This window comes from Onychostoma macrolepis, chromosome 13, assembly GCF_012432095.1.
Source record: "Onychostoma macrolepis isolate SWU-2019 chromosome 13, ASM1243209v1, whole genome shotgun sequence".
NCBI classification, from domain to species: Eukaryota; Metazoa; Chordata; class Actinopteri; order Cypriniformes; family Cyprinidae; genus Onychostoma; species Onychostoma macrolepis.
The window spans coordinates 18128457-18152185 of record NC_081167.1 but is presented as its reverse complement, the minus strand read 5'-3'; the positions used below and the strand labels follow the sequence as shown (position 1 = coordinate 18152185).

The following is a 23729-nucleotide window of genomic DNA, read 5'->3' as shown; positions in this document are numbered from 1 at the left end:
TATAGGTAAAATGCTGGTAAAAAAATTAATAGCCTACAGAAAATTCCTTCATATTAACAGAGTATGTGCCCTATTTTTATGGACTTTCCTTAGAATGTAGCATTAAACTTACTACCAACACACTGCTTAACTATAATTGTTAATAATGGGTTTTACTAGTTACCATTTAGAAAATACATAAAATGTAATTGTTAAAAATGTGTAACTTTTTGGTTCTCTTGTAGAACCGCAGAGCACCACAAGAGAACCAACAAATAAGCATAAAACTAAAATAGCAAAGCAGTCATCAGATGCCATGTTCAATTAATTTGCAGAAGTTATCACTCCACCTGCTTGACATCATTAAGGACAGTTCTAGCCAATGAGGTTTGAATGACAGATGTGCAACCAAGTTCCTGCGTTTTCATGAATAGCTAGTTAGTTTCTCCAACAGTGCATACAGTTAAGCAGCAAGTTACACTATTGTTTGGTAAACGCACCTCAGATCGGTTTTCTGAACCAAAACAACTAATTAATTGAAAAGATTAGACTCAAAATACCAATTAATTAATTTACACACATGTAGCACATGAGATGGTCCACCTTTCTGATGCTTTTTGAAGCGCTGGTCCTCATCCATTTTGAGTGAATATAAAAGAACGACCAGAACAATCTTCAGTTTCGGGTTTCATGTCCCCCCAAAAAAATGGTAACACTGTCTGATCAGACCTCATTAGAAGGTGCATGATGATGCTCTGATGGATGTCAAAAAGATTACATCACTGTTTTTGAGACTCCCTCAGTCCTCTTGCATTCTCACTTTTGTTTAGTTCTGCTAACTTTTGCTTTGTTCTCCCAGATGGTCTGGTATAACTAAATGATCATTGTCTTCCCTACTTCCAATCTTCATGTTTTCAAGTAGGCAGTGCTTTTTCCAAAGATCCTATGTGGTCATAATTCATTCAGAGTTACTTTTGACATAGATATTGTGTCTGAAGTCAATGTATCTTATACTTGAAGTGAAAAGTTTTTCCACTTTCCTGTTCTTACCCTTTAAGTAATGGGTCGTTTTAAGCATGGCTCTGCACTTAATCCTCACTCATTTTGTCTTAACAGTCAAAGCCCAGTCCTGCAATTAGACTGAAATGTCACCAGACTCTGTGCATTCATGCCTCACTCCTGATGCCCTCCACACACCCTCACAGTCCCTCCGCTTTTAGTGGAAGCATGCATCCTCTTTCCAAATGGACCTCACGCAGGCCTTGACTCTGCACTTGTTTTTCTGCAAGCCGTCAGCTCTGGTGTCATCCAGATCCTGTGCCAGCTTCACATCTATTACTCACCTAATTGATGTAGAGGCCTGTGTGCTGTGCTGCCGCCCTGCAGATTAACCAGCCAGAATTATTTTCACTGCAGCCATTGCAACCCATCGAGCATCTCAGTCTAGTATTACATTACTCTGTACTGCCCCAGAGGGCACGGTGGTGGTGGGGGGGGGGAAACAGGGGCATCCATGGTGTTTGGAGCACGATATGGACTTCAGCCAAAAAACAGTGCTGTATTTGGGGCTGTCCTGAAGAGCTTGCAATAAACGCATCCATTCGTGTTGAGTTTAGGTGATTACGTGTATAGATAATGATAAGCAGGGGTTCATTTTTTTGTTGGTTATGAATTTCTGATTTCTGTTGAGGGATTTTTCTTCTCACTAACAATGCTTTGCTCTCAGTTGAGAAGCACTACTCCTGTGGAAAAACACCATAAAATTGTGACTATCTCTTCAGAAAATATCTTAATCACATTAGACTGACCTTGTAAAAAAAAAAAAAAAATTTAAGGCAGGTAATTTACATTAGGATGACAGGACATTTGGTGCCAGTGCTGTGCTTGCCAAATGTTAATCCACCTTTGTTGGGAAGCAATCCAAGCTACTGTTGATAATAATAGATACAGGGCCTGGTTAGCATGATTCATGCTCATGCCTCATCTTTCAACACATTATGAAACCTATGTTGTTGATTTCATGAATGCTGATGTATTCTTTTATTGCAAGATTGTCACATTGAATATACAGTGCCGTGAAAAGGTTTTTGCCCCCTTCCCGTTTTTTTTTTTTTTTTTTTTTGCATATTTGTCACACTTAAAAGATTCACATTCATTTAATGTTGCACAAAGATTATGCAAGTAAATACAAAATGCAGTTTTTAAATAAAAAGCTGTCCAAACCGACCTGGCCCTGTGTGAAAAATTAATTGCCCCCTAAAAGAACTGTGATTAACCACATTATTTTAGAAAGCTTAGTTAAATTTCACTAGACACACCCAGGCCTGATTACTGCCAGACCTGCTGAATCAAGAAATCACTTAAATAGAACCTGTCTGACAAAGTGAAGCATGCTTAAAGAGCAACACATCATCCCGCGATCTAAAGAAATTCAAGAACAGATGAGAAACAAAATAGTTAACATGTATCAGTCTGGAAAGGGTTATAAAGCCATTCCTAAGGCTTTGGGACTCCAGTGAACCAAGGTCAGAGCCATTATCCACAAATGGAGAAAACTTGGAACAGTGGTGAACCTTCCCAGGAGTGGCCGGCCAACCAAAATTACTCCAAGAGCGCAATGACGACTCATCCAGGAGGTCATATAAGAACCCAGAACAACATCTAAAGAACTGCAGGCCTCACTTGCCTCAATTAAGTGTTCATGATTCAACAATAAGAAAGAGACTGGGCAAAAACGGCATCCATGGGAGAGTTCCAAGGCAAAAGCCATTGCTGACCAAGAACACAAAGGCTCGTCTCACATTTGCCAAAAAATATCTTGATTATCCCCAAGACTTTTGGGCAAATATTCTGTGGACTGATGAGACAAAAGTTTAACTTTTTGGAAGGTGTGTGTCCCATTACATCTGGCATAAAACCAACACAGCATTTCATCATACTAACATCATACCAACAGTCAAACATGGTGGTGGTAGTGTGATGGTCTGGGGCTGCTTTGCAGCTTCAGAACCTGAATGACTTGCCATAATTAATGGAACCATGAATTCTGCACTCTATCAGAAAATCCTGAAGGAGAATGTCCGGCTGTCCGCTCAAGCATACTTGGGTTCTACAGCAGGACAATGATCCCAAACACACCAGCAAGTCCACCTCTGAATGGCTCAAGAAAAACAAAATTAAGGTTTTGGAGTGTCCAAGTCAAAGTCCGGACTTAAATCCGATTGAGATGCTGTGGCATGACCTTAAACAGTCCATTCATGCTTGAAAACCCTCCAATGTGGCTGAATTAAAACAAGTGTTTCAAGAGTGGGCCAAAATTCCTCCACAGCGATGTGAAAGGCTCATTGCCAGTTATCGCAAACGATTGCAGTTGTTGCTGCAAAGGGTAGCACAACCAGTTATTAGATGCAGGGTGCAATTACTTTTTCATGTAGTGCCAGGCAGGTTTGGACAACTTTTTCCCTTAATAAATGAAATCATCATTTCAAAACTGCATTTTGTATTTACTCGGGTTATCTTTGTGTAATATTAAAATTAGTTTGATCTGAATCTTTTAAGTGTGACAAATATGCAAAAAATTTAAAAAACAGGAAGGGGGCAAAAACCTTTTCATGGTTCATATTTGGTCTTGGGGCCTCTTTTTGTCCATATCAAAAATGTTTTTAACCACACTGCAAACAAAATGTGTGAAAAAAAACAGTTCTTTCTCTCAGATGAGTTATTACTGTTGAAAAAGTTAAAAAATAAATAACTCCGTTAAGATGACCATGGTAAATAGCCCCTCAGACATACATATAATTAAAAATTCATAACTATGGACTGCAATGTCATGTGACCTAAAAATGTTATTTATTGAAACCATAAAGGTCATCATCTTCTTCAGCTTGGATCATGGGCGATGCTAACCACATGTAAACCATGAAGTATTTTTGAGAACTTTAACTAATTATGAAAACTTAATGTAAATGGCAATGCATTAACTAATTTTTGTCTGCTATTTTCAGTAGCTGCCTTACTCAGAAGTTGCAATTAAAAGAACATGCAATGAGCAACAATTAATTTCTCAGCTATAGTCTCATGAGTTTGTTTAGCCAACTATGAGTTTTGCGACACGCCAGTCTTTTTATGTGGTTAGTATGTGACGCTTTGAAAATATGGCATTGTCTTTGACATTGATTGCATCTGTGGCTAATTATAGTATAATTACAAGTGAAAAATTGTACATTGTTCAGTGATGTTTAATATTATTATATTGCAAGCGAGATTAAGAATGAACAAACGATTAAGTTAAATTTTAGCTCAGTTTTAATTTAAGATGGATTATTATTATTATTATTATTATTATTATTATAGTATGTTTTAGTAGGCTAGTTCCACGATGCCCGTAAAATTACTGAAAGGTTAAAGTTGTCTACAGAGTTAAAACGGTTAGCAAATTTTATGCCGGAAAAGGGATACATTTCGAGCAAAACGAGATAAAATAGAGTTGTCAAGTAAAACATTTCTCTCGTGAAAAGTGAATAAGGGCCTCTCAGTTTAGACAGTATCCCATGAAAACTTTATATATCCATCTTACCAGATGTGTGGGTAGATCATTTACAATCCCCAGAAAGGTCATGTGAATAAAAGTTAGTGAAAAGATCCGATATTGCCTGTGAAATCGGAGCTCTCTGGGTCGGAAGCGGGGAATAAATTATGGAATAAAACTGTCCAGACAGACGTTCACTGGAGTAAGTGACAAATCTCTCTGAGTCATTAGACATGCAGAATACTCACAGACCCCGTGTAGACAACGAAAAATGACTATAAATATTTTGGTTCAGTCCTTCAGGCATGGACAATCCCGTTTAAGTTGCCTGCGAATTCCTTCTACAACAAGGTGAATTGAAAAACACATTTATAAGTCTTGCACAATATGAAACCAACGGCAGTATTGTGCCTGATGCTAATTGTATATTAATCTCTAGAATCTTACTTTGATTTAATTGTGATCCTAAAAAAAAAATAATAATAATAATAATATAAACTGTCATTAAATAGCTGTAAGTAGTATGCGCAGAATGAATAGCCTGCAACGTAAAATAAACTTTTGTATTTTCATTATTCAGTAGTGGTATCTTCCATGGCATTTCATTGCGTCATATGTTTACGCAGGCGTCCTGCTCACTGTAGGCAACGCTAAATGATCATGTCACACAGGCGTAACCACCTGCCTCTGTATCCTTTTATGGTGCTTTTTTTTTCTTTTTTTCTCTCGATTAACTATTAATTTGTATGAGTTTATTCAAATATGCTGGTTTCGTTGTTGTTTTACTCGGGTATTTATTTGTGAGTAGTTATGCTGTTTTTGCCGAATTCTAAATGTTCGTATACTCGCTGCAAATTAAAATTAATATTCTGTAAATTATATAATTGGTTTAATACGAATAATTGCTGTTACACATGAATTTTTGATCCCAAGTAATACGAATTAATTTAGCATATTTTTTCTTTAATTTTTAAAAAGATTTAATAATAATTCAGTAATTTAAACAAATGACTTACAGAGCGGCAAAAAAGAAAACTTTATCTGGTGAAGCTACAGTCTACTAACCAACAAAACGCACTGTTTTGTCACGCTGTAGATCAGCCTTTATCCGCCATACACGGCTGTTATCCGATGTCCCTCGCGGTGAGCTTCAGCCTTATTCTGCCAATTTACCCAGGCCTCGTTACACTAAAGTGCACGACGAAAACAACGCAAAAACAATCATTAGACGCTTTAACCAATGCACTAATTATAGGAAATACATACGCGCTACAAATATAGATTATATATAGACTACATCATTAAATGTATGTAATATAGCTATTAACTTAAAATTGTTTTACATTGTTTTAGTTTTATTTCTGTGCATATCTGTAAGTTTACCCCCCGTTCTGCGTAAATCGACGAAAAATAGCTCCCATAATGCCAAAAATACCGAGGATTGAACAGCAGGCGATTTTTAGAGATGAAATATCTTACTGCTGATGTGAGCTGGCCCTTTGCGCTTGAATTATGGCAAAGAAGATTTGGTGCAGCTGAAGGGGACGATCTCTCTCTCTCCCTCCCTCACCCTATCTCTTTCTCTATTACACACTCGCGCACACACACACTTATTTTGTTCTATCCACAAGTATTATCAGACGTGATATACTACCGGACTCTAAAATACATCTATTGAGCAAAACCGAGAACATAAATTTTTTTAAGTAAACATTTTTTTTTTTTAGTTTAATAGACCATTTTAATTGTCAACACCGACAACTTATACTGGATAGCCTATATTCTTCTGGTATTTAATTTTACTTGAAATGTTTTACTAAAAAAATGAAAATGTTTCTGTTATAATCGCGTGGTACAAATGTGTAAATAAGAACGAACAGAATATCGACAAATCATTAATTTGTAGTAAAGAGTGGGAGCGTTAAGTATTGTAATCCGGCTGAGCTCCTCCTCCCGGCCATGCCCTCTAATTAACGGGGCTCCTTTCCTGCTAAAGTCTGCATCGGACTGCAACATAGTCAAAGAGCAAGAGGGAGAGAGAAAGAAAGAGAGAGAGGGAGGGAGGGAGAGAAAAGTGCCACTGGATGTAATTGATTGTCTTGCTATCAAGAATAACTTGTTAGTAATAGTCAATTCTGGCTGCTTTTGAGGCTGACTGTTTCCACTGAAGCATCAGAGGTTATCAGGCTGCTTCTTACTGAAGCTCAACCGTTATCCAGGAGCTGGGGACAGCAGACGAGGCTTTTTAAAGACTGCTTAAAGTTTTCCAACCCTACGGCAAAAGCAACAACATGCTGCTGATCGGCTACATCTAATTCCACGGATTTGGGGATTTCTTCTCATCCAAGTTGCTCTGTGTTTGTCAATAGTTTCTTATAAACTGAGCTCTCCTGCATTGTGCGAATTCGAAAAGAGAAGAAGAAAAAAAATCCAAAACTGTAGCATATTTTCAAAATAAGCTAAAAAGACAAATAATGACCTCCAAAGAAGACGCAAAAGGCGCCTCGGTTGAGGATCGAAGGCGCAGTCCGTTGGACCATCTTCCTCCACCTGCTAATTCAAACAAGCCCCTCACTCCGTTCAGCATAGAGGATATTTTAAACAAACCTTCTGTCAAACGAAGTTACACCATTTGCGGCACGGCGCACCTGCTTTCGTCCGGTGAGAAGCACCCATCCACGGGCCATCCCCTCTCCAACCGCGCGCTGCTCACCCAGACATCTCCACTGTGCGCCCTGGAGGAACTCGCCAGCAAAACCTTCAAGGGACTGGAAGTCAGTGTTCTACAAGCGGCAGAAGGTAAACAAAAGGCCCGTTGTGTGTGCAAAATTGTATTCAGGCTGTTAGATTGTGATTCAATTTTAAAGACGCTATTCGTGTGGGAAAAAAAACAAAAACGTTTTCAACAGCTAAAGTGAAAGTATATAGCCTATTGTTTTTAACGCTTATTTATGATTAAAAGAATATCGAATATATTTGTTAAAGCCACTTAAAGAACAAAAAATATGTGGATTAATTTTGTGCACGTGCAATCAAAATATATGGAATTAAAAATAAATATAAACGGCTAAGATGTGTGCAAGTGCAATTGAGTATTCGTATTTTCAGGCCTATTTGATTTTGCCACTTGAAACTGAACTGTTAAATATTCTTGGAGACATTGCTTTTATAAATGACAGTAATCTAATATTCGTATTATTTTTGTTAATACTAAATGACCTGTAATTGTTTCCACTCATTAAAATAAAGCAGTAGACTGAATGCATTTTAATATCGCTGCATTGTTTTTGTTTCTTTGATTTAGGAAGAGACGGCATGACGCTCTTCGGTCAGAGGAATACCCCTAAAAAGCGAAGAAAGTCGAGAACAGCCTTTACCAATCACCAAATTTACGAACTGGAGAAAAGATTTCTCTATCAGAAATATCTGTCTCCTGCTGATCGGGATCAGATCGCTCAGCAGCTCGGGCTCACGAATGCTCAAGTTATCACCTGGTTCCAGAACCGTCGAGCCAAGCTCAAAAGAGACCTGGAGGAGATGAAAGCGGACGTGGAGTCGGCCAAATCAGTAGGCTCTGTACCTTTTGAGAAACTCGCCAAACTGGCAGACCTAGAGAAATGCGTCAATGGCACTCTCGGAGAATCAGTGTCCAAGTCTCCTTCACGATCTAACCACGAGCATGAGGGCACCAACAAACTCCACATGTCACCATCATCACCGTTTACAGACCACACAACGAGCAAAGAGTGTTCAGAGGATGAAGACGAGGAAATTGATGTCGATGACTGATTTTCATTGAACAGCATCATCGGTATTATTTACCTTTTTTTCCCTGAGATGGTCCTCTAAAACCATAGAGTTGAAAGTGCCATTAATGCACCAAATGTATTAAATGACTTGTATTAAAAGCAAATATAAAAAAGGGAAGAAAAAAAATCAAAGCAAGCATGGGACAGTTTCTTCAGATCTATTTATGCAGTGGCAGTATTGTAATCATTAAGCCTATTCGTTTATAGCTGAAGAGCAATAAATACCTTGATAATATTTCAGTCAGATATAAATACACAAACACACACATTGAAAGCACGATTGCCCACGCAGAACTTTTTTACCCGGTTCTGAGTAAGTTGAATGCATGTTTTATTTTGTTCCACGAAATTATTTTAGTTAAAAATGTCTGCAGATCTGATATAGCTAGCCTATCGCAAAATATCCGAATCTTAATTCACACGCGCAGCCCCCTTGCGTGTCCCGGTTATGCCTTTTGGCCTATGATAAAATCGTTTGATAAAAGAGTGTATTATAGAACATTTCCTACGAAAGTTATCACAGGAAAAAAAATCGACTTCTCTGATTAAATCTGGATTGTCACATTTTAAGACATTTCTTAAGGTTTGTATGCCTGTAAGTGCCTTTTTAAGCCAGGAAACCATTTAAACCAAGTGTACAAAGTGTAATGTATTTAAAATGAAATAAAATGTCTTTCTCTAAATTTTTGACGTTAGTCTGATAGTTTTATTTATCGTTTTGGAAACAAGCAATCGAGGTAATATAAATAAAACGTATAGCTTGTGTATAATTGATTTTTTTTTTTTTTTCTGCAGTGTGTTGTTTATCTTTGTAGCCTACTTCTATTTCCTGCACCAACACTCTTTAAAAATGCATTGAATGTGTTTTAGATTCGACATTTTACGCTTTTGATTTTCAAAATGGCATAACATGTTTTCCTGTCCCCACGATGTGTTTCAATATTCACAATGGATGTGTGTGAGAAACAGAAATCTGGATTGATGAATGCGCGCATAAAGGATGCCCAAAAACGCAGGGTTTTTGGCCCGTTTCTCTGCGGTTGAAAGACGCTATTTCCTTGCAAAGCGAAGAGAGGCAGTCATTTCTAGCGTAAGGCGTGAAAACTGGGGACAAATGAGCAGTCTCCCCTGATGTGACAAGCTACAATGAAGCATGCTCTGCCTCCCGCGGCTCTCAATACGGAGACAAGCGTGTCCCACCGAACAAAAAGGACACAAACGTTTGGAGGCCATATGGTTTTTGAATTTTCCTCACAATTTTCAGACAATTTGATGGATTGAGCTGGCCTTCTTTTTAAAGTGTTTCGCTCAGTTTTCACAAAGGCAATAATGCGCACAGGGGCGAGGGCATCTGGGCCTATTAATGTCCCCTCTATTCTCTCTTTTCACTCGGCTGTTTTAAACAAGTCTATGAATTACAATGATACTGACTCGTCTTGTTAAGAGGTTGTCTTCTGCCTTTGTTTGTTTGAGTGTTTGGCTTAAAATAATAAAGTTACCATTTTGGCTACACGTAAAAGCAGAACATATGGCTGGAGTGACACTATTTATGGAGTTAGATCAAAATTCCACACGCTGTTCGATCGGTTGCTTTTTTTTTTTTTTTCTTTTTTTTTTTGCGTTTTCATTTCCATTTGGGAATTTGTTTTCCTTGCAAGATGTGTTATGTAGACACATTTGTATGTTGTAAATTAGCATTGCCTAATCTTCATGTTTTTTTGTTTTTCACGTTTCTTTCTCAATTCGTTTCAGATTTGATTAGATAAAAATGAGATAAAAGTATTAGATAAAAACTGACTGTTAAACAATGTTTTTGTATTAATTATTTTCATTAAGTGCACATAGCCGTGCATATTAATTAATAATAATAACAATAACAATAAGAATATGTCGAAGTATTATTATTATTATTTAAATGAATTTCATTAAATTATTTTAGAAACTATATATATATATATATATATATATATAGTATAAATTACATTTTTACTATAATATAAGGTTATTATTAATTGTTATTAATGTCATGGTTATTTTACTATGTATTTGTACAGGTCTAGATCCTTTCATATTCAATGTATCAAATAGTCTTACATTTTGGCAAAAATCTCCCGTAGAGTCAAATTGCAGAATTTAGCATTGTGGAGGATACAGTCGAATGCAAAAACTTTATATTATTCGTTATTACATTATTCGTGTTTTTGAACTAAACAAAATATTATTTTGTATCATAAAAACGAAAGACCTCAATCGCACTATGAATAGACTGCTTTAAGCAACACGAAGCGGCTGTAATAGTAGGATCAGAGATGATATGCGGACAATGTGATATTTGTCACCGCTCCATTAACATGAGCAGACGCCAGAGTCTCCAGCACCGTCTGCTCATGCGCCTCTGTGCTGCAATACAATCACACGCCTTTTGTATACGTGTCTGTGATTTAGCTTTTTCTACCCAACTTTAAACGTTTAGGTTATTGATTAGCCAACATCACACACAACACATTTAGCGCTAGCTCACAAATGAGAGCGGTTTAACAAAGCCATGTTAGACTCGGATGTCCTTATCCAGACCAAGTAATGCCCGCAATGCTCTTTCTCTCTCTTCGTGCTGTTTGCACAGGCAGAAAGTGGAAAATGTATATAAGGGGTGCTGATATATCAGGAGAGCGCGAGCTGGTGGGGTTCAGTTCCTTATTTTATGAGGTGTTGTCAAATGTGGCAAAGATAAGTAATACTACAATCTGAAAGAGCATAACGTGGTAATTAATCCCAAAGTCTTAAGTGTATTTCAGCTCAAGAGAGAGAGAGAAAAAATCTCTAATTCAATCGCCCGGAAAATTGAAGTTTGATGCATGAGTCCCTGCTGAAACAATGGGGTTTGCACTCTCCCTCCCTCCTTCCTCCCTCTCTCTCTTTCTCTCTCTCTCTCTCGCTCTCCTCAGCCATTTACCCTTTCTTTTTCTGGCTAATTGTTTGATTAGAAAACAGGAGAGATACCAGCGATTTCCTGCCTTAATTAAAATTGAATATAATTTTTTCACTTCAAGAGATAGATAGATAGATAGATAGATAGGTTTTTCCTTTCATGCAGTTAACATTTTAAAAAACCTTTCATCGACTGTGCGAGACTACATGTCATAACAGTGTATGATTCGAGGTGAAAAATTAAGCAGATTAACCTGAGGGGAAAGCTTGATTGATCACTAAATAGGGGTGGATTCCTGTGTTTTAGTTATAACGCTTCTGTGGGACCCCTTAATACTTCAAACTTCAATTTTACGGACGATTGAACTAAGCATGTCCCTGACAAAATTGATATATGTATTAATTTTCTTTAACTGTTGATTAATTACTCTCCACTGAAAGAATTATACAAGACTTTTCGCCTCAAATTTGCATATTAATCAAATTCTAGTTGATAATTCAAACGGAAAAATGGATCTGAGGGAGTTGAGGGGCATAACTCGAAAAATATACCTAGCCAGATATTTTTTTTCCCTTCCCTTGCTGCTAAGCTGCGTGTCTAGTGTATTAAAATCAAAGATGCAGAACGAGTTAGCCTGGCTATTTGGTGAAAACAGAAATTGCCTGTCCAGTTTTATGATGTGTTCATGCTGAGCAGGCAGATCTTAATGTGTCCTGTCAAAATGTCTAAGATTTAAAGGGGAAAGAGGCCTATTCAACACTGAGCTGTGTGTGTGTGTGTGTTTGAAAAAGTGCACTGGGAGCAGAGCTTTCATATGTGTAATTTGCCATGGAAACCCCCTTTTTTATCGTCCACCTTCATGAAGCATGTAATATTTAGACATTTTTGTATTTTCATGGCAGGAACATATGTTACATTTTTTTGCTACTATTAATTATTATTGTTATAAATTATAAAAAATAATTACAACTGCTTTATTAACTTTTTGATTTAGTAGTGTGAAGAAGAAACGTCTTATATACATTCACCTCCAATCTAAGCCATGTTTTCCTTTTAATAGACACGTGAGTGCAGGTAAGTGTATATTATGTTGTTGTTGTTTTCATCTTATAATTTAAAAGTTGTCACAATACAATTGTATTGATTTTTGCTCTGCTGAGGGACCCCACCTCATCTGCTGCTACATCAGGATATTGTAATTGCATTCTCAACATATTGTAATAGGGAGGAAAATATCAGAAGAAATAATAATTCCGATGAATTTGCTACCATTTTATTTATTAATTTTAATTTTTTGCCGACAGAAAAGAGTTTAGCATATTGAACTCGAAGAAAACATGAAATGTTTTCAGTATTGAGCTTATATGTGTGTGTGTCAGACACGAGGGCATGTCATTGAAGTTCATTCAAATAAAACCTGATCAAATCTTCAGTAAGTGTTGATTGTCCTCTGACTTTGCCTTTAGGCGCTGTTGTCTGATCAGATCACTATAGAAAAACAAAAGGTTGAGCTCTGCTGATCTAAATGTCCAAATTATTGCCATTGGCTAGTTGTCCTGTGTCTAATGATCCTGACCATTAAATTAGTAGATAAAAAGAACATCTAAAATCACACATTTATTTTTCACCCTCTGTGCGTAAAATTACATTTATTAATAATGCAATTTAAAAAAATCTTTTTAAATAACTTTGAATGAATTCCAAAATAAATAAATAAATAAAAGATAAAAACAAAAGATTCAAAATAAATTCTGACAGAAATTAGGATAGAAAGAACATGAGCGAAGCAAAAAAAATAAAGAACGTTAACACAATACCACAATTTATTCATCCTCTTTAATATTTTATTATATTTGATAAGTTTCGTTGTCATTAACAATAATTCTGGTTTTAATTGCACTCGTCAGCGCTGCAAATTTGACAATATGTAAAAGTAGCTTAGTAGGCCTACTTGTCATGCCAATAAAGCAACTTAAAGCTAAACTAAAACTGAGACTACTGAAAGTAGGCTATGTTTATATTGTAAATGTAAAAGTGCTGATAATGAATACATGCAAGTTAGGCTTACTTGAGTGAAAGACTAATGATGAAAATGCCTCGTACCAGTCTTAAGCAACGAGCTAAGCTTTGAAAGCATGTAGTGCCTTTTTCTCAAGTTACACAGACAGTTCCCATATTAATATTATCTGCTGTCTTTGAGGTTTTGTTAAAAGAAACTGTGCCATCGCGTGGTCATTGTGCGATCGGAGAAACCCGACTATTAATCATAAAGCAGCTTTTTGTCTTATTCCGCCATCTAGTGGTGAAATGTATGTAACACATTTAACACACCTGTGCTTACGTAGGCCGACGCTGCCAAAAGAGTGCGATTTATGGGGGGAGACGATTTATGTCTTTCTTTCTTTTGTTTGTTTCTAGTGAGTGTTGTTGTCACTGCCCAATTTCTTGTTTATTGCTGTGGAAACTGCTGTTTTTTTTGTTTCTGTCCCTCGTTCAGAAATTGTACACCTGCCTGCATGCATTGCCACAGTTAGTTACTATGTAATAAAAGAAAAAAAAGGCCTTTACTGCAGCTGACTTCAGTTATTGTTTGTTTGTGGGTGTTTCTGCCTTTAGTTTTGTCTTCAGCAAGTGAACTGCATGCTCAGTCGGGTTGAAATCAGGTGATTGACTTGGCCATTGCAGAATACTCCACTTTTTTACCTTCAAAAACTCCTGGGTCGCTTTTGCTGTATGTTTTGGGTCATCGTCCATTTGTTCTATGAAGCGCCGCCACCGCCCAATCAGCTTTGCTGCATTTGGCTGAATCTGGGCAGAGCGTATATCCCTATACACTTCAGAATTCATCCGGCTGCTTCTGTCTTCTGTCACATCTTCAGTAAACACCAGTAACCCAGTGTCACTGGAAGCCATGCTCAGGCCATCTCACTGCTCCACCATGTTTCACAGATGATGTTATATTTTGTTATTGGATTTGTTTTGTTTTTGAAGCCTAACAATTGTCTGTTTCACTTGTATGGAGAGCTCCTTTGACTGCATGATGTGGGTTCACAGCATATGACACACTTAGAATCAGCTCCAGACCTTGTACCTTCTTAATTAATGTAGAAATTTCAAAGGAATAGCCCACATCTGTTCATGAAATGGATTTTGAGTCAACTGTCAACTTACTTGTGGTCCCTTGAAAAAGGATGGAGGTATGTATTAAAGAACTGTAATTCCTTAACCTTTTCTCCAATTGTGATGAGAATACCCTCAAATTAAAGCTCAGAGTGTGCACGTTAAGCCCATTATATAACTACGACTTGAATATGTTTTGGTCAACAGCTAAAATAATAAAAATTGTGTCTGTGTCCAAATACATGCGGACCTGACTGTATGGCAGCTGGATGAGAATAAGGAGATCTGTGACCTCTGGCCCTGTGTTATCTTCCTGAAGTGACCTCTGGCTGTGTGGAAGTGCTGCTCAGTGCCCAGGGGAGAGAGAGGCCTGCATGCTGTCTAAACCTGCTGAGATGCATTCACAGCTGAGAAAGAGAGAGAGCACAGTCTAGACATGGGAAAATGCAATATTTCTAGGAACCAGAGCAGGAGAGGAAGTTTGAGTACACAAAACAGGTACTTTTATCAGCTAATCAGACACAATGTGATTAGTTTTGTTTGATAGATATTACGAACCTAGTCAAATTGGATGATAACAAGTGTGTGTGTGTGTGTGTATATATATATGTATACTACATACCTGCTATACACCAGGCAAGGAGTTTGTAGAACATATATGCTGAACTTTGCTGAATAAAAGCATTAATTTTTTTTAAACCTTAAAATTAATCTTACTGACCCTAAACTTTGATTGGTAATGCATATAATAGTAGCATCAACTGTATAGCATACTACCTGAAAATAGCTCAATCTTATTAATTTCATACAACTGTATGTGAATACACGAATGTCTTGGCAATGCAGTAAATTGCAATTGCACTTTTCATCACTTATTTCCATATTAAATATAATCCAATAACACATAATCTGCGTTGCTATTTTTATTGCACCATTTCTGCTCTCTTTCATTTCAGTTAAGTTTTCACGGCTAAGCTGTACATTTGTATTGCCAAAGCAGTAATGTCAAATATAAAAATTTGTGTGAAATTAGAATATCGAACAATAAGATTATTTATTAAAATGGAATTAATTATGGAGGTTAAAAATAGAATATATTAAGGTATTAAAAAGAGTTTAAAACATTAACTATGACTACATGCCAGTAATTGTAATAATGAACACATAGCAATAGAAATCCTTGCTTTCTCAGAAACTCACTCTTTCTCTCTTTGTAATGCATGCATGCAGTAAACACACAGCAGTATTGCATGTGTTTTGGAGAGTGGTCAGTGGTTGTCCTGCTGATGCTTGCTTGATAGAAGAGAGGATGGACAGGAGAAAAACAGAACGGCAGGCAGAGTGAGTGTCTGACAGGCCATTACTGCAGACAAGCCCATAACTCACCCTGATAAGTAAAGGCTTCTGCTGACATGACCCCAAACAGGCCTTCAAGAGAGTGAGAGAGAGAGAGATTGCACGAGTCTAATGAACCATACTTTAAGGATCAAATCGCAATAGATTTAACACATGCATTAATTCCTGTTAGCTATTTCGCCAACAAAACGGGTTTCTCTGATTTCACAGCATCCTTAATGAGTGGATTTCAATATTAAGTGCATGTTTCCAATGCGCATTGTTAGTGGAGGTAACCTACTATGTGCTTACCACTAGAGGGCAGTTAAACATTTGTGGAAATTTGGGTTTGATAAATGGTTTTCTATTATATCTTGCTCATATTCGAGATGGGAAATCACCACTGCATCATACAATCTCATGGATATTAATGTACTTTTTTATAATCCTGTATATTCATATGCTGTTTTTCACTGCTATAAATTTCATTTAGTCAAAATTTCATTTGCCTTCATGCATAGCCTGTATTTCACTATGCATGCTATTAATAATTTACATATGTGTTGATATCAGTCTTTCTGTGTAATATAGGAGCTGTGTAATATGCATCACATCATTATTGATAAGGCCATGCAGATGTCTATGCTGATGACATCTGCATTAAACGTTTATTATATCAGTGAGCTGGGATATGTTGATTCAGAGACACGTAATGCAAAATAAGCTGAATGTAGAATGAATAAAACATACATTTTGTCACATATTGAACAAAACACATTTGCTTTAAAATGTCTGATTGAGATTATATTGTGGATTTTAATGTATTTATTCAATCAGTTAAACATAATGAAAGGTGTTGGTTTACAGTTCTATTTTACAATGTAATCAAGAATAACTTAATATAACAAATATTCTTCTTATTTTATTTTCCCCCAGTAGAACAACCTGAAAGAGACCAAAATGTTTAGAATTAATCTTTATGTATCTTTTAGACGAGCACACATTAGGTGATTTATTTATTTATTGTAATTTTGCTTGCCTGCAGAACTAACTACACTTTGCTTTATTTATAAACTTGGAAATACATATATACAGTACGTTTGACAGTGTAGTGCTGTACAAAAGTGTCTTACTCTTCATTAATTTGGTAACATCATGTTCCATTTGAATCAGAGTAATATTTGAACTCAGTTGTTTGGTGCAGTATATGCCTTTGATCTGAATCTTTATAATATGTGCATTGTCTTGAATCTCTGTTGAAAGTGAAGCTATTTGTACCTGTCTGTCTATTCCTGACCCAGAGCCCGAAATGAAGCTTTATTAAGCTGGGCTGCAGATAAAACGCACTGGATTTGCTACGATAAGGTGTTTCTTAAATTGACCCATTTGTGTGTTTTGTCTTTTTTAACCTAAATTGAATCAAAGTAGTACCTGTTTAAACGGCTGTGAGACAATTCATTTGTGTTATTTATTAAATTAAAATTTCTACAACAATAATATTACTAATCAAAACAAGATTTTTAAAATTGTGAAATTAATTTAATAATATTAAACATTCTATATATTTAATATTAATGTTATTATGCATTTCTTATTGCAGTTCTTATTCTTGTATTGCAGTCGGCTTCAAAAGATGTTTAAAGGGCTGACAACATAGTAATGGTTCTTAAATTAAGTGCCACATTGTTTTGATGTAGAAAAGCAGAAAGGAAGAACCAAAAACAGCAACAAGATGCAAGATGTTCACTTGCACAGAACAGAGTTTATTGTGATTTTACAAATGGAGTGTGCAGCAATGGTTCAGATGCACTTCCTGAGACAGAACGGCTCAGAATGAGACTACAGTATGCCAGACATCAATATAACATCCATTTGAACTCTGTCCTCCACAGGATGTATTCCTGCAGTTTTTCTGACAGATGTCCCCTCAGTCTCATGCCCTATTACTCAACAGCATGGGGCTCTTCAGTCTTTATGTTTAAGCGTGACTTTCCATCATCATTTGGGGAAGTCCTGCTTACGCTGCACAAGCTTTGTGACATTAGATGGTGAGAGACGGCCATTAAAAAGATGCTGCATATGTTTCGCATGCGTATGCCAGCTTGTGAGGATGGGGGCTAGTTGAAACTGATTTTGTGAGGTGTGTGTGGCACAGTGTACCTTCCCTGTGTTTCCATCTGTCACACACTCTGACACTGAGATCTGTCTTAGAGAAGGCAAGACAATGAGAGACAATAATTAAACCTTCTTGGGAAGGTTGATACAGCACTGTGTGTTCGTGGGTGGATGGGTGGATGGGTGGGGGTGGGTTTGACACTTTTATTGTTGTCAGAAATGCAATATCCTGTCAGAGCCGTGTGCAGGTGGTTTAGGTTATAGCTTTAGGTTATGTTTTACAGGGTATTTGTAAACCTTTATAGAAGTTATAGAAGCATTAATGACAATATTAGTGTTATACAACATATAACATGTTGTATGCCACTGAATGTGTGTGGTTCCTTTAAAAGCAATTCAAGCTCCCATTATCACATTTAATCATACATAATTAGCTGTGGAGCTGGGGGAAGAAATTATGGAATGTGTCATTCTTGGCAGTGAATAATGTTCCTGAGGTCTTGCTGTTCATCTCTGGGATAAAACTGTTTAACAAAGCTTAAGGGTATAGTGGTCTCATCCGTCTGTTGCAACGCTGTTAGTTTTATTACTGCTGTGCTAATACAAAAGTTTGTTTTTATCTTCTCTCTTTTCCCCATTTTATACAGCCTTGAATATACTACAGTTTAAAGTTTTTAAAACAAATTAATACATTTATTCTCTTTTTCAAATAAATTTGTTCTAATAATTAAATAAACATTTCCACAGAAATATTAAACAGCATTTAATAATATTAAGAAATGTTTCTTAAGCAAAAATTCTGCATATTAGAATGATTTCTGAAGGGTCATGTGACACTGAAGACTGGTGTAATGGCTGCTGACAATAATATGAATCTTACTGAACCCAACCTTTTGAACGGTGTAGTGTATTTTTAAATACCGTCATGGCCAAAGGTATCAGCACCCTTGGTAAATATGATCAAAGAAGGCTGTGAAAATGAATCTGCATTGTCACAAAAATCTAACCTTTCATTGGATAATAAGAATTTAAAATGGGGGGGGGAATGTTTTTCTCAAATACACGTTGGACAGAATTATTGGCACCCCTAGAAATTCTTATGAGTAAAATATCTCTAAAATATATTCCCAGGGTGATTATGAACATATACACTCCAGGGTGATTATGAACATGAAATTATCCCGGAGGGAAAACAAAGCCCAAATTCCCTTAATCATCCATCACAATGAGAAAAACCAAAGAATATATTTCTGATGTGCAGCAAAAGATAACTGAGCTTCACAAATTAGTGAAGTGGCTTTAAGAAAAGAGCTAGAGCAGTGAAAATTCCATTTCCACCATCAGGGCAATAATTAAGAATTTCCAATCAACATAAAATGTTACGAAACTGCCTGGAAGAGGACGTGTGTCTGTATCGTCCTAATGCACGCTGAGAAGGAGAGTTTGAGTGGCTAAAGACTCTCCAAGGACCACAGCTGGAGAATTGCTGAAAATAGTTGAGTCTCGGGGTCAGAAAACCTTTAAAAAAAAGATTTGTCAAACAGCACCTACATCACCACATGTTGTTTGGGAGGGTTTCAAGAAAAATTATCCTCGCTCATCCAAAAACAAACTTCAGCATATTCAGTTATCAGACACGACTGGAACTTTGGTCCCACTTTATATTAGGTGGCCTACTATGCACTTACATTTAAATTAATCATTTGATACAATGCACTTATTGTGTACATACATGTTTTTACATTGTACTTATATTTTTAAAAATACCTATACGTACTTACATCTGTAATTAATTTCTGTAATTATATTTATAATTACACTGTCAACCCATCCCTCACACCTTAACCCACCCTTAAACCTACCCAGACCACCAAACCTGTCCCTAACCTTACCCATGTCCCCCCTGAATAGCAGCAAAAGTGTTTTGCAATACAATATGAACACAATAAGTACATTGTACTTATTTTTTTTTTTTATGTAAGTACATAGTAGTTAAGGCCACCTAATATAAAGTGTAACCGGAACTTCAAATGGGACTGGCTTCTATGGTCAGATGAAACTAAAAAATGAGCTTTTTAGCATCAAACACTCAAGATGGGTTTGGTGAACACAGGGATAAAAAGTACCCCATGTGTACAATAAAAAATATACTGCTGTATTTTTGATGTTGTGGGCCTATATTTCTGCTGGAGGTCCTGGACATCTTGTTTAGACACATGACATCATGGATTCTATCAAATACCAACAGATAAAAAAATCAATAAGTGACTGACTCTGTTAGAAATCTTATAATGGGCCATGTTTGGATCTTCCAACTGTGCAATAATCCAAACACAAACCTCAAAATCAACACAAAAATGGGTCACTGAGCACAAAACCAAGCTTCTGCTGGCCAATCCAGTCCTCTGATCTGAACCCTGTAGAAAATGAGTGGGGTGAACTGAAGAGAAGAAGCACCAACATGGAGCTGTGAATCTAAAGGGTCTGGAGTGATTCTGGATGAAGGAATGGTCTCTGATCTCTTGTCAGGTGTTTTCTAAACTCATCAGGCATTATAGGAGAACATTTAGAGCTGTTAAACTGGCAAATGGAGGTTTCAAAACGTAATGAATAAAAGTGTGCCATTAATTGTGGCCAATGTGTATTAGAGAAAAACATTTGTTTCATAATGATATTTCCCCCATTTTAAATTCTTCTTATCCAATGAAAGGTTAGAGTTTTGTGAATTTTTTTAGTAAAAGATCAAAAGTATTAACAATGCCATTCACAGCCTTCTTTGATCATATTTACCAAGGGTGCAGATATTTTTGGCCATGACTGTAGGTTCATCCATCATTGATGCATTCAAATGTTTTTATATGTTACCTATGCCTTATTTCACAAGAAGAAAGTTTCCTTCCAAGTCTTCCTTATGTCCTTTTTAAAAAAAAATAATAATAATTATTTCCATTTAATGCATTTTAATAATTACTTTAAAGGGGTGGTTTACTGCTTTTTTTCTTTGCTTGATTGTGTTTATGGGGTGCAATATAACATGTCTTCGTGTTTCGTTTGTTAAAAAACGCCTTATTTTTCATATATTTCACCTTTATTGTAAGCCGCTTTCTCCTCTGTCATTTGAACGACCGGTTGACTTCCTGATTCTCTGAAACCACTCCCTCAGAAACAGGCAATGGGCTCAGATTGGTTAGTTGGGCCGGTGTGTTGTGATTGGCTAAACTGCGTACTGCACATTGTCCGGAAACTTCACGCCCATTACCTTCACGGGCCACAGTTGCATGTGCTCCGGTCAAATGTAAATAATGGTGTCAATATTGCCGTATCAGTTTGAGTCAGAATCAGACCCAGAAAGCGGTAATGAAGAGAGTCAAGCAGAACTTCCGCAAGCACGGCTCTTACAAACGTTTCTGAATGGAAGTTTGCTGTTGTGATTACATAAAATTTTTGAAGTTTGTACACGTTTGTCTTATACACACAAAATAGCATCGAACTAACTGGCTACTATAACCAAACAGCGTTGGCTTGTGTTTACGGTCTTGATCAAATCGAAAAATTACGTCATAAAGTATACATGGAAAATACATTTACAAAATTAGTACATAATTACAAATTCGGGCCCAAAATGTTTGTACGCGTTTGTCATAGACACACGAAATAGCATTTAACTAACTGGCTACTAAAGCCAGCGTTGGCATTTGTTTACGTCCTTGATAAAACTAAAACATTACGTCTGAAATTATACATGCAAATACATTTAAAATGATGAAATCTCACTTACAGGTTGTGGCCCAACAACTGCTGCCTCTGGTTTTAAAGTTGGAACTGCTCCATGTTTTAGTAATAGTTTCTGTGTGAATCCGGCATTGAACTCGTGTAGATTCTGGAAGCTGTCTTCCGTAAAATGCGCAGCACAGAGAGCTAAACTAGGATTGTAATTGTCAGGAACATAATCAAACATAAATTTTAACCATTGCTGAGGAACTACAGCGTCCGTAGGAAGCCCGAACACAGAAGACCTGACAGCTGGGTGAAAATAACACCGTTTCGACGGCATGGCTACAACTCTCCACTGTAACTCTTCCTCTTTGACACAGCCGCAGAACATTTTGCATGTTCCGGAGGGAGGGGTTTGATGGGTTTTTTACGTATGCAACCCGGGAAGTATCTCGTTGTAGTCCCATAGGAGTCGTTTTTGTAGGCATTAAACTTCCTGATTTTTAAAAGACGATATCTCCGCTTACGTTGAACTTTCAGCGCAGCAACTTTGCAGATACTGTTCATGCACCAACAGCAACATTACACACTATTTAAAATGAAAAAAGTGAAATCGCAGTAAACCACCCCTTTAACTAATTAATTCACAATTTTTCTGCCTAAATATTTACTCTTTTGGGATCTTAAAATTTACATTTATGTTTTCCCAACTTTTGCATGTATATAAACACTTTGAATTACCATTGTGTATGATGCTATAACTTGTTTTTTTCGGGGATGGTTTCCATGACTCTTTGTTTACCTACTAAACCCAACAGATCCCAACAATAGTAATACAGCATGGCAAAATCATGCATATTGCCCAAAATGATTCAAGTGAAATATACAATTTTACAACATATCTTAACTGCAAAGGTAGGGCTTTTATAGTTTAGTTTCCCCCCTATAATTTTCATCATGGTTTAGTATAGGCTTTGAGCTGAAAGCTTAGGCTTTATGGCTAGGCCATGCATTTGTATGTTTTCTTACAATTTCACTGTCCAAATTCAGTTGGGACCATCTCTGTAAAGCTGTATTACAGAAGACGCTATACACATAAACTAATATACTGCTAAAATTGCTGCACTCCCTAAAAAGTTTTGTTTGTGTTTTTCGTTACGCTAACATTTTGTCACACTTTTGTGCAGCATCAGCCCTATATTTAATTGCGTGGCGGAATGAAACCTTTCACTTCTGGCTTACCTTTCCCATCTCTCTGCCTTGATTCTGGCTCTGGCTATGGATCCTCGTCAGTCTGTGGCTGGGCCAGCCCGAGCCAAGGAGCATCTTGCGGAGGGTAATCCATCTCCATCACTTAAATGATTATCCCCATTAATCTGGTGTAAACTAATAAAGTCAACTGTGGCACTGCTTGCCTGAACTTCATTAAGTCTTTAGTACGTTTAATATGTCTTAATGTCCTCAGCTCTCCTGCTGCCGCAGATCACCTGGCATGCCGGTCCCCAGAGAGCCGCCTGAGAGATTGAGGCCATTTGTGCCATGTTTTGTTTCCTTTATTTTCCTTGCACTCGTTTTTCGTGTGATAAAGTGTCTGCTGGTATGACATACAAAGAGCTAGACGGAGGAAAGAAGGGTGGGAAAGAGGAAAAGAGAGAATGAGAGGAAGAGAAAGACATCAGTGCAGGAGATTTAATTTGCCCAGCCAGACCTCAGATGGGCCCCCGCAGTCAAGGGTTTAATTTGGCTTATCGCGTTATAAAAGACGACCCGGGCCCGGTAATCAATCATCGGCCTGTCAGCGGGAAAGGCAGTTGTTGTAAGCAAGTATGACTTCCCAACATGAGTCCGTTTTAATTGCCACCAAATTGACTGCTTTGTTGTTTTTTGAGGATGTACTAAAAGTTTGCTCAATTAAAGCCAACAAAAGCAGCGCATCATGATTGTTGTCCCCTGCCCTGCCCCCTTCTCTTCCGAGGGGGGCCGCTGGCGGTGGTTACGCTGCTGTCGTGGGTCATGTTGACATGTGAATGAAGAGTGCGTTTCCCCCGTAAGCCCGACAAGTGGCGCCTGCGCAATGTTAGGACCTGACACTGTTTACTAGGCTGAAGGATGTCAAGCTGCCGCTGACCATTACCCAGCTAAAGGGAGCATAACTCACTCCCAGTTCCTTCTTGACAAAATAAGTGCTATCTCCAATAAA

General features: G+C 37.2%; 1 protein-coding gene across 5 annotated transcripts in view; it reads left to right on the top strand.

Annotated features, from left to right (window-relative positions):
- lbx1a (ladybird homeobox 1a) overlaps positions 1–8980 on the top strand; it is a 64029-nt gene extending 55049 nt beyond the window's left edge. For all 5 annotated transcript variants that reach the window (XM_058796583.1, XM_058796580.1, XM_058796581.1 and 2 more), the window contains 2 exons: positions 6658–7306; positions 7812–8980. In XM_058796583.1, coding sequence (XP_058652566.1) covers positions 6982–7306; positions 7812–8296 — 810 coding nt within the window. In that variant the 5' untranslated portion in view covers positions 6658–6981 and the 3' untranslated portion in view covers positions 8297–8980. The remainder of the gene's footprint in view (positions 1–6657; positions 7307–7811) is intronic.
- Positions 8981–23729: the final 14749 nt, after the last annotated feature.